Source organism: Hesperophylax consimilis, chromosome 5 (assembly GCF_061612785.1).
Source record: "Hesperophylax consimilis isolate HC1 chromosome 5, BYU_Hcon_1.0, whole genome shotgun sequence".
Lineage (NCBI taxonomy): Eukaryota > Metazoa > Arthropoda > Insecta > Trichoptera > Limnephilidae > Hesperophylax > Hesperophylax consimilis.
Window position 1 is genome coordinate 36,993,634 of NC_142840.1, and position 16,417 is coordinate 37,010,050.

Sequence of the window (16,417 nt, forward strand, 5' to 3'; positions counted from 1 at the left end):
CTAAAGAGCATTTATTTTTGACTGGCAATACTGAACCTTAAACGTCAAAATTCATAATAAATACAAGCTGAGGAAATAAGTCGGTTATTATTTATTCTGATCGAGGCACTTTGTTGAAAGAAATTCAGTAATATGGCATCAAATTTCGATTTGCCTGATCCGGATAAGAAGTTCGCTTTTAAAGGTGCCTTATTTAAACACACCAGTAAAACAAGCAACAAAAAGCGCGCATGGAGATCTTTGAAACAAATTTTGGCAACTGAACGCACATTATCATGGACAGATGATGCTGTTTTATGTAAGATTCTTATTTAAACATTTTGAACTATGTCTCCAGATTATACTACTACTTTTTGTAAGATTAATTTATATATTTCGTAATTTGTTATTCTTCCTTAAAACAGTCGACAGTATTATTATTTTATATGATTTTTCTTTGATAATATTAAGTACCATTATTAAAATTGGTAAGTACTACGTATTGATGAAGTTTTCTATTTCATTATCAATGATTATTGTATTAATAAGTATTAAGGCCTTTCATCAAGTTTGTTACCAAATATTGACAAACCATAATTCACATTTTAATTTTCAGATTATTCGATAAATGCGCCTCCTTCCTTTAGGCCAAATAAGAAGTATTCCGATATATCAGGATTGCTGGCTCCATATACTGACCCGTATTCTAAGTTACTATATGCAAACGCCGAAGAATATGCCACCTTACAAAGTCTGCCTATGGACATCTCGGCTGGGTACTTGCAACTGCGAGGAGCGAGCAGTATCGTTTGATACTGTTTTAATATTACTACGTATTTAGTATAATAAGATAGTTTCTATAAATTTATTATAACATTTTTCTCTTTTGGTATATTTATTAAATAAATTGGCCTAACTTGACACTAACTTTTTCTGTTTTGATTGTCCATCCTATTATGTCTCATTTCGGGTCTGTGCTCGGCACTAAAAAATATTTTGTGTTTAAATGATATTCCAAAGCAATAATTTTTATTTAGGAACAGTTCTTCGTGATGCTTTTTGTAAGCTGACAAAATACAATTTATTTGTTTTATTTAAACTCCTAAAGGGCTTTTACATAAAAAGCAGTACATCATGAAAAATTACAATAAAAAATATAGGTAACATAGTGTATAGTAGTTAACACAATATAGGTAACATAAAATATAAATAAGTGTCATCAAATTAGATAATCTGCCAATATCCAGGGCGGCCTGCCCCGGTCCTGGGGGCCTCCAAACGCCTCCATGTTCCCTTGATCAAATCCTAAACAAGGCTTTAAGGCACCAGGACACTGTAAAAAAAGACTTTTTAATTCAATTTTTTGAAAGATGCACTTGTTAAGAATTCTCTCACAAAATGTTTTAAAGAAATTCGAAAAATTGACGGAGATGGGTCATTTTATGTGAAACCGTTTGTATGTTGAATTATCCTTCAGCAAAACTTTGAATGCGTTTTTCTCGAAACTTTTTTAACACGTTTTTCAACTTGGTTGACAACATGTCAAGTGTCAGCTACACTACTCGCTTCGACGAAGTCCTCGACGAAGTTAGCCGAAGTTCGAAGTGCGTGCCCACACACTCGTGCAACTTCGCGAGTAACGCTTCGAGTCCTTTGACTCGGGCGCATTTACCGACAACAATCGGAAGTCGGGCGAAGCGAAGCGAAGTTGCCCGAAGCGAAGTGAAGTTTGTGCCCACACTATCGTATTCGGTCAACTTCGCGAGTAGTGTAGCTGGGCTTTTAAAAGCCTAAAAAGGGGCTAGGCAGTTGCCTGCACTGCCTTAGGCATAATATGGCCCTGGCCATAGTGACTGAATTTTCAAACAGTTCTTAAACCATTCGAAAATCCAGTGTCCATGAAACCATTTAGGGGGAATTTTGATATCTATATAGTAAAATATATGATCGAACGTCAATGCTGTAACTTTTGGCACTAAAAAATTCAATGGTATGGACATTAATATCGAGAGACGAGGAAAAAGGAAGGTAAAAAGAACGATGTCGGGTGAATCAGCTCATGATGCTGCATTTCAAGAAGAAATACGTCGGTCAATGTTAGAATGCATTGACCGATTTATACAAAAATTGTCGCAACGATACACGGCCATGAAGCAAATCAACCATATTTTCCAAATTATTAAAACAAAGTTTATGCTAGAAGCTTCAGATGGCGCTATGGCTGTAACAGTGAATAATCTGATACAAATTTACGATGAATTTGATAAGTGGCAGGTTTTCCAAGAAATAAAAAGGTTCCGCAGGTATGTACGCGCGACCGATACGAATGTGGACGTTGCTGCCCATTTGCTGCCAAATAGACAGCCCAAGAAATCCTCCAATTTATAATAAAATGGGACTTTTGTGAACCGTTACCCTGTACATTTCTCATACTTCAAAACTTCTTGACCGTTTGCACCTCGGTTGCATCATGCGAGAGGAGTTTTTCCAAACTCAAGCTAATTAAAAATTACCTCCGATCTACAATGCATCAAGAGCGAATCGTTAATTTTTCCGTGCTTTTAATTGAAAGAAAAGTTTCAAAAGAAATTGATTTCAGTGAATTTATTGAGGAGTTCAGTAAAATGAAGGCACAAATCGTCCCTTAGCTAACAACACCGCATAAGTCATTTTTACCAACTTTACAGGAGACGAAAAAAACTGTTTATTTTAAAAACTCGGTGGATTTTTTCTGTTATTACTTAATAAATACCCTAGTTAGAGGTTAAGAAATAATTATTTATACTTACTTTGACAATTTACTTTATTTTAACTTTTATTTTATGACTTGAGCTGTGTTGACTGATATTTTATTAGATTTAGGCGGTGTTGCTTGCGGAAATGTTAGGGAATAAGGTATTAAAGATGATTTACAAAGAAAAGTTTTTATCAAGAAATATTTCAAAAATAATTAACAATCGTTATAAATAGGTATTTATAACCTAAATCTTAAGAATAACATTGTTGAGATCAATTGCTTAAAGTTATTTGGTGACATACGAACCTTTAGAGCGTACCTAAGTGCAATTATTATTATTATTTTTTTATTTTACCATGAAAATATTTAAAACATAGTCTTTAATAAACTCCAACTAAACAAGATATAATAGTAATAAAATTATAAAAAAAAAAAAAATATACTCGAAATCTCTAGTCTAATAGTTAGTTGCAGTCTTTAGCGATTGCTGTGCGGAAGGTCATCATAAAAAGAGTGGCAACTAGATGGTAATACACTTTTTAGGTCTTACAAATTTTTATACTTCCGATTTGTAATTGGTATTCTAGCTGCATACAATTTCTGCAGGTGATTTATTTGTTTAATGCTGTTAATTGGCGTGGGACGATGTGGTAACGGCTGAAGCTCGTCATCAAAACCAATTTTTTACCAAATTGTGCTATTTGGTCTGTATTCTAGCATACGTACATCTGTGACGACTGGGTCACCTGCTTTTTTACAAGGCCGTATATATTTATAAATTAATTCTTTCGAAAAGTCGTTAAAAAAGGTATAGTCCAAATAACGAGCTTCGTAAGTCATAGGATCACTCCTAGCGGTTTTAGTAATAGCCATGTATTGTTGTGGAAGGTAAATTTCTTTAATTTTTCACTTGTAGCAAACACTTTGTGGGTATACATAATTATAATAATTAAAATAAAATAACTTTGTTTAAATACCACTTTATTGTATATATTTATAACTTATAGGGTTATAAATATATACAATAAAGTGGTATTTAAACAAAGTTATTTTATTTTAATTATTATAAATTTCTTTACCTTTTAATTTACACTCTATTGCACTGTGTACGGAATCACATTCCATGTGAGTATGGCCTTTTACCAGGTACTTTTGAGTAATTACAATTTTTTTTTTCAATCGCTAAACGTAATAAAGCATTGCTTAAGGTATCATAGCGATTTTGAGCACAACAGCCATCGGAATATAAAATCACAGGCAATAATTTCTGGCTCAAAACTTTCTCTAGATAGTCTACTAAGCATGAAGCAAAAACAAAGGCTTCAAGTGTGCTATTTGACTCATCGAACCAATAACACATTACTTCTTTAGTTGCTAAATTGTATAATGTAAAATTATGGATGCATAATTTAGTTTTATAATAAATTGCATTAGCTTGAAGATACGGAGCCAATTTTACCGATTCAACATCCTGTGTGAATACATGACAAGCTCCGGACTGTGCAATATCTTTGTCAGTATCTTTCTCTCTCCTGGCTCGATCTTTCTTCAAAACATGTTGTGCGTATTCTTCATCCGTAATGTTTCCAGTTTTATGACTGCAACAATCGTTACATTGATCTTTCTTCGGGTAGAATAGGCTCAGATTGAGTTTCAAAAATAATTTGTCGAATAATTTACGACCAAGGCATTCTCTACCCTCTAACTCACAATTCTCTTGATATGTGTGGTAGAGCTGTGTCATGTTCGAGAAAATTGGTTCTAAGTATTCTCGTGATGTTTTAGCACGACAGTAATGCGACGGAATATTTGGAAGACCTGCTAAAAACTTTTCAACATATTTGTGGTCTTCAATTTTCTCTGGATTTCTGCGGTTACTGGTTGAAGTGGACAAATCTGTATTACCATCTGTCAAGACAAGTCTGTTTTTGTCAGCCAATATCTTATAAATGAATCTTTAATGCCAAGAGTGGCCAAGAACATTTTTTTAAAGACTTGGTGACGTACATTATCAATCTTGAAAACGTAAGTTCGACTATCAGTTCTTTTGGATGATTTCTGGATTTTTTGTAATTTTCTTTGGTACTTTATTAACATGAGAAGTTATAAATGATCTTTGCTGCTCCCAGTTCATGTTCTTCCAGAAATTTTCAAATAAATATTGCCGCTTTTGTTCGTTATGTTGTCACATGATCTGAGTTTAGATTTCTTGCAAAACACCATCATCACCTGAACTCCATGAATCAATTTCTTCTCCATCCATAGTGTATTTCGATTATTGAGCTTCCTCAAAGAAATAAAATACATTTTGAAACACCGCCCAAGTTAAAAAAGCTGGTTAGTAAACACCGCTTAAATAAATGAAGATATTCAATAATGATTTCTTTCTATATGAATATTATGTAATAATCAATAAACATTACTGTATTATATAGCTTACCTCTTAATCTTCTATTAAAACATCTTGCAAAGACCTTTCAGCGATAAAACTCACATAAAAATATAATAATCACGGAGCGCGAAGTACTCTTACGAGAAATGTATGACAGACTAACGACTTGTGCGGTGTTGAGAGGCTAACCGACTTGCGCGCTGTTACTACTTTTTTAATTAAGGCTTCTAATCGACTGAAATCTATATCATGTGACCAATGGTTAGACGCGCAATGAGCAGCTCTATCTATCGGCATTAAAATGTGAAAACCGCCAATTTTCGACTTGAGCGGTGTTGTAAGCTATGTGACGAAATACACTTTTATTAAGCTATATACTTACTGAAAATAAAACTACCTATTACTTTATTTTTACCAGTTGTTTTTTTTGCTGATCGATTTATATTTTATTTTCCTCGTCCATATCCATATTGAAATTTCGCTTGCAAGATTTGAACTAAATAAACAAGTACATATATATAAATGTGAACTGAATAAAAAGCTTGTAAAATTACATCAACTTCTTAAACTAGGGGGTAGGGGGGCCTCATTCATCTTTGCCGCCTCGGGCCTCTGACGGGATTAGTCCGTTACTGACTCTAATCCCTTCACCCACTACCATAATTGGGAATACTTTTCATAAAAATAATATTTACAATAACTTCACAAATTTTAGAGCATAATTTTTTTATAATGTTGGTCCGTAATGAGGCCCCTAAATAATAATAATATTACCTAGGACAAGACGATATTCAAATTATTTTCCAGAGTGTTTTGGATATTTCCGTATAATACAAAATAATATAGCTACAGTTTTTAAAATCGGAAATGATACTATAGACCCCAGCCACTCCTTAAAAATCGATATTTATCACTGCTAGCAATACTGATGCATCTTTGGAAAGTCTACAAATATCATGGATCTTAGGGCTGCCAGTTTGTGAAGAATTCCTCAAATTGCGGGAAATTTTGTCTAAGAAAGAAATAATGGGTATTTTGTGCGGAGAATGCTTGTACGGGGAAAATGCGGGGATTATGGGCATTTCTTGATTATCAGATCGCATTGAAAATAATTCTGTTCATGTAGTAAAATTTCGTTTTCTTTCGCAGCAAATTTTAAAAACAATGACAATTTTTAAAGTCTGAAAAAAAGAGAAAATGACTGGATAGTAACAAAATAATGCTGATTTCAATTGAATTTTGTATAGTTTTGGAGAAAAAGGAACTTGTGGGAGGAAATTTAAACATATTATGTCGGTATTTTAGAACATTACTGGCAACCCTGATTGTCACACATCCCATCCCACGTCATTGTTTACTTTTTTGACAGAGAATATTCCGGCCTATTGTTATAAAGGTAATATGACAATGTAAACATTATTCTTATTGGATTTAGTGCCATTTTAAAGTTTCAATGATGTGAATGTTTGTTCAATATGTAGTTATTCGTCCGGTCAAAATATGATTGACAGGATGATGTGGATCTCCGTGAGTGGATGCTGCGGGCATAGATTAAAATGTTATAATGTGTATGTATGTATGATAAGCAACTTCCACGTCAGAGGCTGGAATATTATCGTGTTTCCAGAATATCTCCCGTTTTCAGTCGTGTCTCGTCAATTGAAAAGTAGGTCGGTTATAGTCCCAATTGGATGACGTGATTTAGCGGCATTTTACTCATTAGCATTCGTTAGATTTGTGCAAATCTTTTAAAACATTGTGTTTCTGTCTGATTTATTATTTTTTGTTTGCCAGGAAGATGAGAGCCATATTAATTGCTACGTTCTTTGTGGTGGCGGCTGCTGTGGCTGTCCCAAAGCACGATGAGAAGCGGATCTTGAATCACGATTTATCTGACGCCGAACATTTTCCCAATCAGCACCACAGTCCGCAGTATGACCATGAAGCCTTCCTCGGGGAGGACCAGGCGAAGACCTTCGACCAGCTGCCGCCTGATGAAAGTCAGCGAAGATTGGGGTATTTAATGAACACCGCATTCTTTTATATCTTACTTATTCTCAACTCTTTCGACAGCCTTGAATCTTTAGTTCCTAATTCCAATTATATGAATAATTTTTTTTATTGAGTGTTAATCTATCAAGTTAAATGTCCTACTCTTATAATAGTTGAGATTCTTTCAGGTTAATAGTAGATAAGATTGACAAAGATGGAGATGGCTTTGTGTCCATGGTGGAGCTGCAAGACTGGATTCGTTACACGCAGACTCGGTACATCGATGATGATGTGGAGAGGCAGTGGAGGCAGCATAACCCCGAAAACAAGGAGTCCATTCCTTGGGATGTGAGTAGCACACATTTTTCATACATACATTCAACATATTCCGTAGAGTTAGGTACTGACGTAGTGGATAATCTCCTCTCTAATGATATCTTTGATCTTACCGATCCTATCCTAACAATTTTATAATTAAATATTCTTAAAATTTTAAACCATCTAACTCATAAATTATTTCCAGGTTTACAAGAAGGCTGTTTATGGCTTCATGGATGAAATGGATGAGAATGAGATTGCAAATGAAGGAGGGGAAGGATTCTCATACAAAGCCATGCTAAGGAGAGATAGGAGACGTTGGCACCACGCTGGTTAGTAATACATTTAAAAAATATTTTTTAATCTAAACTAAAATCAATAGCATAAACCTCTCTGCTCTCAGCTTTGTATAAGGGCCTGAAACTTCCTATTAAAGTTAAAATGATTGAATTTGAGATCTGTTAAAATTTTGTATGGACTGTTTGGTAACATTTTATTCTCATTGTTAAAAATTTTGAACTTTTTAAATTTAATTAATTGATTTTCTCAGGCTAGAAAGTTTGTGTTGATCTTTTATCTGCTATTGTTTCAAATCATTTCACGCTTTTTGTGGCTTCCCACGTGATGAAGACATTATGCTTTTGAAATTTAGTATTATTTGCTTAGAATTTCGACATTTATTTTGGTTACAGACACTTCTGAAAATGATGCATTAAACAGGGAAGAGTTCAAAGCATTTTTACACCCTGAAGAGCATCCTCTGATGAGAGACATCGTTGTCATGGAAACAATGGAAGACATTGACAAGAATAAGGTAAATATCAAAATATGATTCTGCACTGATTTCTTCTTCTTTTTGGGTTGGGTGGCGTGGCACAATCTGACTATATAGAAACAGAGCTGCAGTGCCACAAATCTAGTCTTTCTGCAACAAGGAGGTATCTCGATATTTAAACCCGCATTTAGGCCATTATACAGGGAGATACAAGCAACTTGAGTTTTGTGCACATAGCGTGCGCCCCACACATGAGTATCCGCCATACTATTTACCATGCTACCATGACGCAACGTTACAAATACGGGTTTGACGTCTGTCGCACACTACTGACAGTGCTGATAGCACGCTAAGTTAGTTGCATTTGCATCTACCACCGATTTGACTGAAATGATGTCCGAACATGATTTGAATGTTAAATTTATTCTGGAGGTGGGAAAATATCCATGTTTATATAACTATTATTTACTAGAATAGGTTAGAAAGCTTTAGCTGTGACGTCGTGGATTGAGGTTGGAAAGAAAAGTCTATTTGACATCATTCTCATGTAGTTCCTTGGCGGCGATGAATGCCCTACAATTAATTTTTTTTTCGTTGTATGGGTAATGCAAAATCTTCTTTTAGATCGTATTTTAAGCTTGTACATAAAGAATATAAAGAAGAACATAAAGAATATAAAGAAGAACAATATTACTGTCTTCGTAGCTAGAGTCACTTGAAATTGTATTAATACTACAGCTGCACTTGAAAAAATGATCAACTTCAGTATAATTGGGGTAACGCCGTGCACGGGAACCAGCTTTAAAGAGTAGCATATCGATAGGCTACTTGTGGTTGCATCTTAGTCACATAGCTTGTAAGTATCACTGTGTTTGAAGGTCCTTATTGTATTCAGGCTCTTTGGTCTAGTCTTGCCATAGTGCAATCAAAACAAATATAAAAAAAATATGTAACTAATTCAACAATGGTAAATAGCTAGTTACATTATATTTTGGAGTCTCACAGTATATATTTTCAAATGTAAGTATGGTACCATGTAAAGTAAAATCATTTACATGTTGGTATTATGTACTAACTGTACCCCGCCACGCGTTGTTGTCGCTCAGTCTGTCTGTGCAAATAGAAAAACAATAGCGTGTGTTGCTTTTACACCCAACAGAAGATGCTGTATTTTAAAAAAAAACTCATGTTTATTCAACAGATTAAGCTGATTTGAAAAAAACATGATTTTAATTGTCACAGGTGACATCTATATACACACACGCGTATTGGAAAGCAACGTTGTGTCAGGATTTCAAAGCAATCGGTGAATAACTTTTGGAGATTTAAGATTTTGAACAAACAAACATTTTTATTTATATAGATATGTAGATTAAAGTTTCGATGGAGTGAGTGTTGTCATATTTGAAAATCAATTTGCATACATTGTCTAAAAAGTATTCCTTCCATCCTGCAGTTTTTACAATTTAATTTAGTGTTCAATATATTTTTGTTACTCTATTTGAACGTCTATTTCCCTTTAGAAAATATATATCAGTTTATATATCGATGTATATCTGATATTTGTACAGATATCATGAAAATTTCAATAACTTTTCGACACTCTAGCGAAAGAGATTTCCGAGTGTTATGTTTTGGATTCAGCCACGCTCATTCCAGAAATCATAACTCTGAATGTTAATTCAAGAATATATAAACTGCTTGCCGTGGTTTAAAGCTAATGCATCCATCCACATTTCACTGTTTATTTCATATTTTTAGGTTTTATAAATTTTCTTTTAAAAAATCGTTAAATTTATAAATGCACGAATTTTGTATGCTACTGAAATTGCCCTAACTTGTGGTACTTATTAGGGGCAATATTGAATATCACTATGTATTTATATGGAAATGTTAACTGGAAATGTCTAAAAAAAAGCAATTTTTATGATGTAAACAGATGTTCAATGTTTAGAAAACAATGCAAAATGACGTTGACACACAGACTTCAAGGTAAAAAATATTCAATGGGGTGAAAATTAGTGACGTCTTTTGGTATTCAATTGAAGCTTACGGTTAACTTATTAATAAATTATTGATATTTCCATTCTTCTGATAGGATGGAAAGATTTCTCTTGCTGAATACATCGGAGACATGTACCGACCTGAGGAGGGAACTGAAGAAGATGACCCCGACTGGGTCAAGAATGAGCGAGAACATTTCATGGAATTCCGGTAACTTCCTTCATTATAACATTTTAACTAGAAAATATTCATAGCGTCACTGCTAAATATAGTGATAAGATAATTGGTTGAATTCCAATAAAGTTCAACACTTGATTGTGGTTTAATTGTTTTGGTTTCAAATAATATAAACTGAAGCGAACCACAACATTTTATTAGAAGACTGTTGGTGAAATGTGTTAGAATGCGTGATATCACTTTATTTTTGTTTGAGCCTCCAGCTCCATTGTGACCTTTTTTGGCACCAGAAGTTTTCGAGAATGCTTTGAATAAACTAAGACATCAGTTGTACATTGACCGCTGTTGAAATAACCAGACTCTGCGCAGAAAAGTAAAGTTCGCTAAAGCAACTGTTTGCAGCGCAGTCCATGTGGCACTTCCCTGTGCAGAATCTGAATGTTCATTTTTAACGGAACCACCTAGCATAGCGATGCTAAAAATGAGTGAGGTGGGTAAATTATAACACATTTGTGTCTAACTAAATAGTGTAACAAAATATTCAATTTTAGAAGCAAGCCTGAACTATTATTTACCCAATTTGGGATTTGTAGGTAAGTTATTTACGTAGTCAGCAATTTGCGCGCCATTGTAAAAATGATTAGTAATTCGTAAGCAGATTTTTGCAGAGTAAATGGTGATATTACAGTGCGAGTTGCCAGATTCATTTTCTGACAAATCACAGAAAGAGAAGCATCCATTCCACCTCCCCGCTCGGAGCTCCTTGGTTTGTTCCTTTTTTCCTGATGGGCTGGTATATCAATTTGGATGCAAATGTATCAATATTTTCTTTTGTGGGCCAACATCTCATCTTATCACACACATCAAGTATCATTTATTAAGTAAAGATAACAGCATCTGAAAATATAAGGGCTCACAATGCTGTATATAATAAAGTAACCATTGATCTGTCTAGGCGGGAAGTTGGATTCGCCACTGGATCTCTTCTTTGCTTGCAGCTAAATTATGTGGTTACATTTATTATCTTAGAGCTTTTTCTTTTGTCAATTTACAATGATTTTATAAAATTAATCTAATAAACTAACTAACTAACCATTACGCCGTTTCTCCGCAGGGGTAGGCAGAGAGGATGGACTGCCAAACAACTCGGTCTTGGCATGATTCTCAATTTTCGAAAATTTTTATTTTATCTAATGATTTTTTAAATATTTATTAATATTCTCAGCGACACAAACAAAGACGGAATCATGGACATGGATGAAGTGAAGACCTGGATAGTCCCCCCAGACTTTGATCATGCAGAAGCTGAAGCTCGCCACCTGGTCTTTGAGGCAGACACGGACGCAGACGAGAAGCTGACCAAGGCTGAGATCCTCGCCAAGTACGACCTCTTCGTAGGATCTCAGGCCACCGACTTTGGGGAGGCTCTCGCCCGACACGATGAATTCTAAATCAAACATCGCTACCTGACTTGACTGTGTTAGGCATTGACTTATCATCAGTAGTGGACACCTGTGGTAATTACCGGGTTAAAAAAACGGATGATAAACAGTGCACGTATTGTTTATAAAATAAATGTGTTTTGCTTGTTTATTACCTGATATTTAAAGAATCATTTTGCAATTGCTTTTCAAAATTCACATTAGTCGCCTGCCCTGACTTTTTGTTTTGTTTATGGGATTTTAATTAGTATTAAAAAATTAACCTTTTTTATAACATTTCTGCTGATATATCGATGTCTGTCATATGTGACCCATGAAGTTTACGTGATAGGATAGCATTAGAAAGGTTAAATGGATAAAAGTGAATAATTTGGAATCTCTAGATATTTTGTTTTCTTGTGAAATTTGTTTTACTTCTCTTATTAGCTTTATGACAATTTTAATGTTAACATTCAACCATATTCAGCATTTTCTTTTGTGGCAAACTCCTTTTAGGAAATGCCACAAGCCCAAGTCACAATTCTTTTTACACAACACCATGAAGGTTTTGGCTTTTCTATGATATAATTGGGAGTATTACAATATGCATTATGTTGTCGCAAATCGAAAGACCATGTTGTCATAGAGTATGATAATTAAAAAAGGGTACTTATTACTTTCATGTCTACCAAGTCAGAATAGAATATTACAATTCAACATTGTTCAAATGCTGATCTGAGTTTTGATGTTAATTTGCTCTTAAGCGTCTTCTGCGGCACACATATTCTAAGTTGTGTTGTAAAGTGTAAAACATATAACTTTTCAAAATGCACAGTCATAACTACATTACTGTTTAAGGTTAAGAAAATCAGCGCATGTGTGCAATGATCGAAATATACCTTAATCGGTAGACATAAACTTGTTGATAAGAAGTTGATAAAAACCCTTCATACCCTAGAACATATTTCACTAATCTTTTTGCCCATACGTAAAGCGTGACTTGACACAACCGCCTATTGGCAAAGTACTATTTTTCGTTACTATCTTCTGTTTGGTTGGTACTGATGGATTTCAATAAAAGATTTACACTGCATTTCCGTGCTGTAGTATTTATGTCATTGCTTAACGCAGTCTGATTGATTTGAAATAACAGAATATGAGTGCCTTGTGTAGGTTTTATAATATATCAGCTTATTTATGTGTTTTATGACTTGGCACAATTTGAAGTAGATCTGATGGATGTTTGCATTGTAAACAGATCTGCTGATATTTTATTATAATGCATTGAACTGTATGTATTTGTTTGATTTTCAGTAGGCCATATATTATGATTCTTAGTAAAGAAATAATATTAGTCAAATGCAACGCTTTTGATTTTGCTGCATTTTGTCAAATGATTAATCCACGGGAAGTCATTGTCACAAGTCAACTTATCAACCGAGTATTTAAATAATAAAATTAATATGAATATTCCGCAGCTTTAAGAAAATGGCAATATTAAAATGTTGTTCAGATTTTTATATAACAAATCAAATATTATTATTATTATTTTTAATCAAATATTTTAATTAATTGCTTTGTGTTTTGTGACTGTTTTTTACGTTGAAGAAATTGTGTTTTCTTTACTTCCATAAACAAGTACAATTATTAGATATTTGATGTTTATTGCGAACAAATAGGTTACATGGAGAAATCACATAGGTGTGAATTTCACGCACTGACATTAGACTGCCAGAATTACACATGGATGAAATTACATAAGCTACACTTACACAAAACCCGGAGAGAATTACACCTACTGGAATTGCACACATACAAAAAGTTAAACCTAACTTTTTTTTTAATCAAATGAATTTTATTAAGCACACTCTAAAATGTAAACCTATTAATAAACAGAATTTTTTACGTCTGCAATTCTAGTAGGTGTGATTCTCTCCATGTGAAATTCACGCCCGTGTAATTTTGTCCCGACACTGAACAAATAGTATTGTTATTTACTACTTTTGTATTTGTCTTTATGTTTATTTCAATTTACCGTAATTAATTGTTTTATGTTACCTTCTCTACCATAAAAGATAGCATAATAAGTTATGAAGAATTAAATACAAACACTATAATATGTATTTTTTTCTTTACGTATATCAGTGATGCACAACCTTTTTATTTTATCAATTTAATTTTCAATGTGGTCGTGGGCCTCATAGGGTAGGGTACCTACAACTTCACATAATTAACTTTGCAGTTGATGGCATCGCCAGTGTAGATTTTAAAAAAAAGGTAATACCATACAAAACTCCCAACTTTCCGGAGCCTGTTGGTAGGTATCAATTAAAAATTTATTAAAATTAGCTAGGTACCTACCTAAAGAAATTTCTAAATCTTTTCCGGTTGTACATCACTATTATTGTCTATGTTAATCCATGTCTGCATAAAGCTAAGATAAAAAACACCATTGGAAAATAAAACATACTGTTTTTTATCATTGAAGATTTCGTGTGGGTCCGAAAGATCCAATTTTATTTCTACCTGAGTAGGATTATTGCGATTTGCAGTGCAAAATGATGTAACATTTATTATGCTGATGTGGATTGGCATTAACTATATTTGAACAGAACATTTTTCATTGCTTACTACTATTATGATTTTAAAAATATTAAAATTTTAACGACGCATTGTAATGTTTTGTTCCTTTACTTGCCAAAAACTTGTAATAATTATAATAATATTATATCAAAAGTCATTATGTATGTATTCTATATTTTTGTTAGTTTGCTGCCAGAAGTAATAATCTTAATAAAAGTTTTGCTTTAAGTCGTTCTTTATTTGAAATATTAATTATGTGTTGTCGATAAGTTTGACTTTTAGTTCTTCATTTGAAATTTATTAAATTTGTAATGTAATGACTGAAAATTTTGCTTTATGTTGTTCTTTATTTGAAATATTAAATGTGTATTAACGTATAGTATATACAAAGCAAACATAATTTTTGCATTACAATGACTTATTGGCTTCTGTCAGCAGACTGAAATTTAATTCTTCTTTAGTGGATAAAAAATTGGCTTCCGTACATTAGCTTGATATGTAAAAACTTTAAAATATAAAAATAGAGATTTTATTATAATTTTGTTATGAATAGTATAATTTATTAGAACACGCATTTGTTTACACTTATCATTATTGAAAGTGCCTCTAATAATATAAACACTTTAGTGTATTTAATTATTTTTTTATTGAATAATTTAGGAGTGTTTAGTTTGTGCTGAACTAATTTGGATATTGCAATATCAACTTGATAATATTATATCTTAATTTACAAATAATGATTTAGTTTTTTTGTGGTTTTCACATGTTTGTAGACAATCTACAGTGCCAAAAATTTTGTGTATTTAGAAAATAAACACTCGACACAATCTACATCAGCTGTTTGATTTTAATGTAAATTTATTCTTTTTTACACTATAAAAAAGACTGATTTTCTCCATTTCCACAAATTATGGAACCGAAGCTAATATTCGGTTCGTTGTCCAGGACGAAAACTAACTGTTCTGCGCTATTTTCGCAGTGAAGCATAGTAAAGTGTTGTGTCGGAGGCCAAGGAGAGAATATTTAAAGCCATTTTCGCACCGGAATACAGAAACCCTTTCGTTTTCTATATTGAAAATACATTCTTCCTAGTGTCCTAGTAATGAAAAAACCTTTGCCGTTTCCATGGTGGAAGCAGAATAATCGGCTCCATTACCATAGTTTTCTTATTGCTATATAAAACCTTTAATTTTTCATCAGCAGAAGCTGAATAATCGACTACATCTCCATGTAGACATTCCCCCTATTTGTCATAAAAAGCCCTCTTATGGTCTATTGGTTGAACAATATTTTATCCATTTCTGCATTGAAATACAGAAATTCCTGTCGTTTCTACAAGGAAAACACGTTTTCTGTAATGTTATAAAAATTATATTATTTTCCATTAGCAGAAGCTAATAATCGACTCCATTTCGACATGGAAATTCTCCTTATTTCTATTCGGAAATACTTTTTTTATACTGTCATAAAAAGCCCTCACATGATTCATAAAATATTGTTTTCATTTCTGCATCGAAATATGAAAAATTTTCTCAACTTGACGCGAAAAACACGTTTTCTGTATTGTCATAAAAATCATCTTTTTTTCCGTTAGCAGAAGCTTATAATCGACTCCATTTTCACTTTGAAATTCTTTGAATGTTTTTTATAATGTATAAAAGCCTGAATGTTGATTTTAACTTCTCCTATGATCCATCCTTTGGTAGAAGCTGAACAATCTTCTCCATTTTAGTGTCGAAGTACGGAAAATCCCCCCCCCCCCTTGCATGCGCAAAAAACACGTTTTCTGTATTGTTATAAAATTATATTATTTTCCATTAGCAAAAGTTAATAATCGTCTCCCATTTCACATGGAAATTTCCCTCTTTTCCGTGCGGAAATATGTTTTTATACTGTCATAAAAAGTCCTCTCATGATTCGTTGGTAGAAGCTGAACAATATTGTATCCATTTCGGCGTTCGTTTCAGCGAAAACAAGTTTTTTTTTTATTGTCATAAAAACCAAATCATTTTCCATTAGCAGAAGCTGAATAATCTAAT

General features: G+C 33.3%; 2 protein-coding genes across 4 annotated transcripts; both read left to right on the forward strand.

Moving 5' to 3' along the window:
* Positions 1-35: 35 nt before the first annotated feature.
* On the forward strand, positions 36-886 carry LOC149423902 (INO80 complex subunit C). The gene is made up of 2 exons (XM_089632177.1): positions 36-298; positions 596-886. The coding sequence occupies exons 1-2, from the start codon at positions 133-135 to the stop codon at positions 790-792; spliced, it is 363 nt and encodes a 120-aa protein (XP_089488303.1). The 5' UTR covers positions 36-132; the 3' UTR covers positions 793-886.
* Positions 887-6,654: 5,768 nt separating this feature from the next.
* scf (Calumenin B scf) lies at positions 6,655-15,183 on the forward strand. Of its 3 annotated transcripts, none has more exons than XM_089631850.1 (7): positions 6,655-6,676; positions 6,903-7,124; positions 7,289-7,448; positions 7,624-7,750; positions 8,111-8,232; positions 10,292-10,407; positions 11,600-15,183. In XM_089631850.1, the coding sequence occupies exons 2-7, from the start codon at positions 6,907-6,909 to the stop codon at positions 11,823-11,825; spliced, it is 969 nt and encodes a 322-aa protein (XP_089487976.1). In that variant the 5' UTR covers positions 6,655-6,676; positions 6,903-6,906; the 3' UTR covers positions 11,826-15,183. The 3 variants fall into 3 exon arrangements, with proteins under 3 accessions (XP_089487976.1, XP_089487978.1, XP_089487977.1); XM_089631852.1 differs by lacking the exon at positions 6,655-6,676 and adding an exon at positions 6,691-6,778; XM_089631851.1 differs by lacking the exon at positions 6,655-6,676 and adding an exon at positions 6,714-6,774.
* The last annotated feature ends 1,234 nt before the right edge of the window (positions 15,184-16,417 follow it).

Coding starts and splice junctions, on each gene's coding strand:
- LOC149423902 (XM_089632177.1), top strand. CDS start 133: ATGGCATCAAATTTCGATTTGCCTGATCCGGATAAGAAGTTCGCTTTT. Junction 299..595: donor GACAGATGATGCTGTTTTAT/GTAAGATTCTTA, acceptor TTTAATTTTCAG/ATTATTCGATAAATGCGCCT.
- scf (XM_089631850.1), top strand. CDS start 6,907: ATGAGAGCCATATTAATTGCTACGTTCTTTGTGGTGGCGGCTGCTGTG. Junction 7,125..7,288: donor GAAAGTCAGCGAAGATTGGG/GTATTTAATGAA, acceptor AGATTCTTTCAG/GTTAATAGTAGATAAGATTG. Junction 7,449..7,623: donor AGGAGTCCATTCCTTGGGAT/GTGAGTAGCACA, acceptor AATTATTTCCAG/GTTTACAAGAAGGCTGTTTA.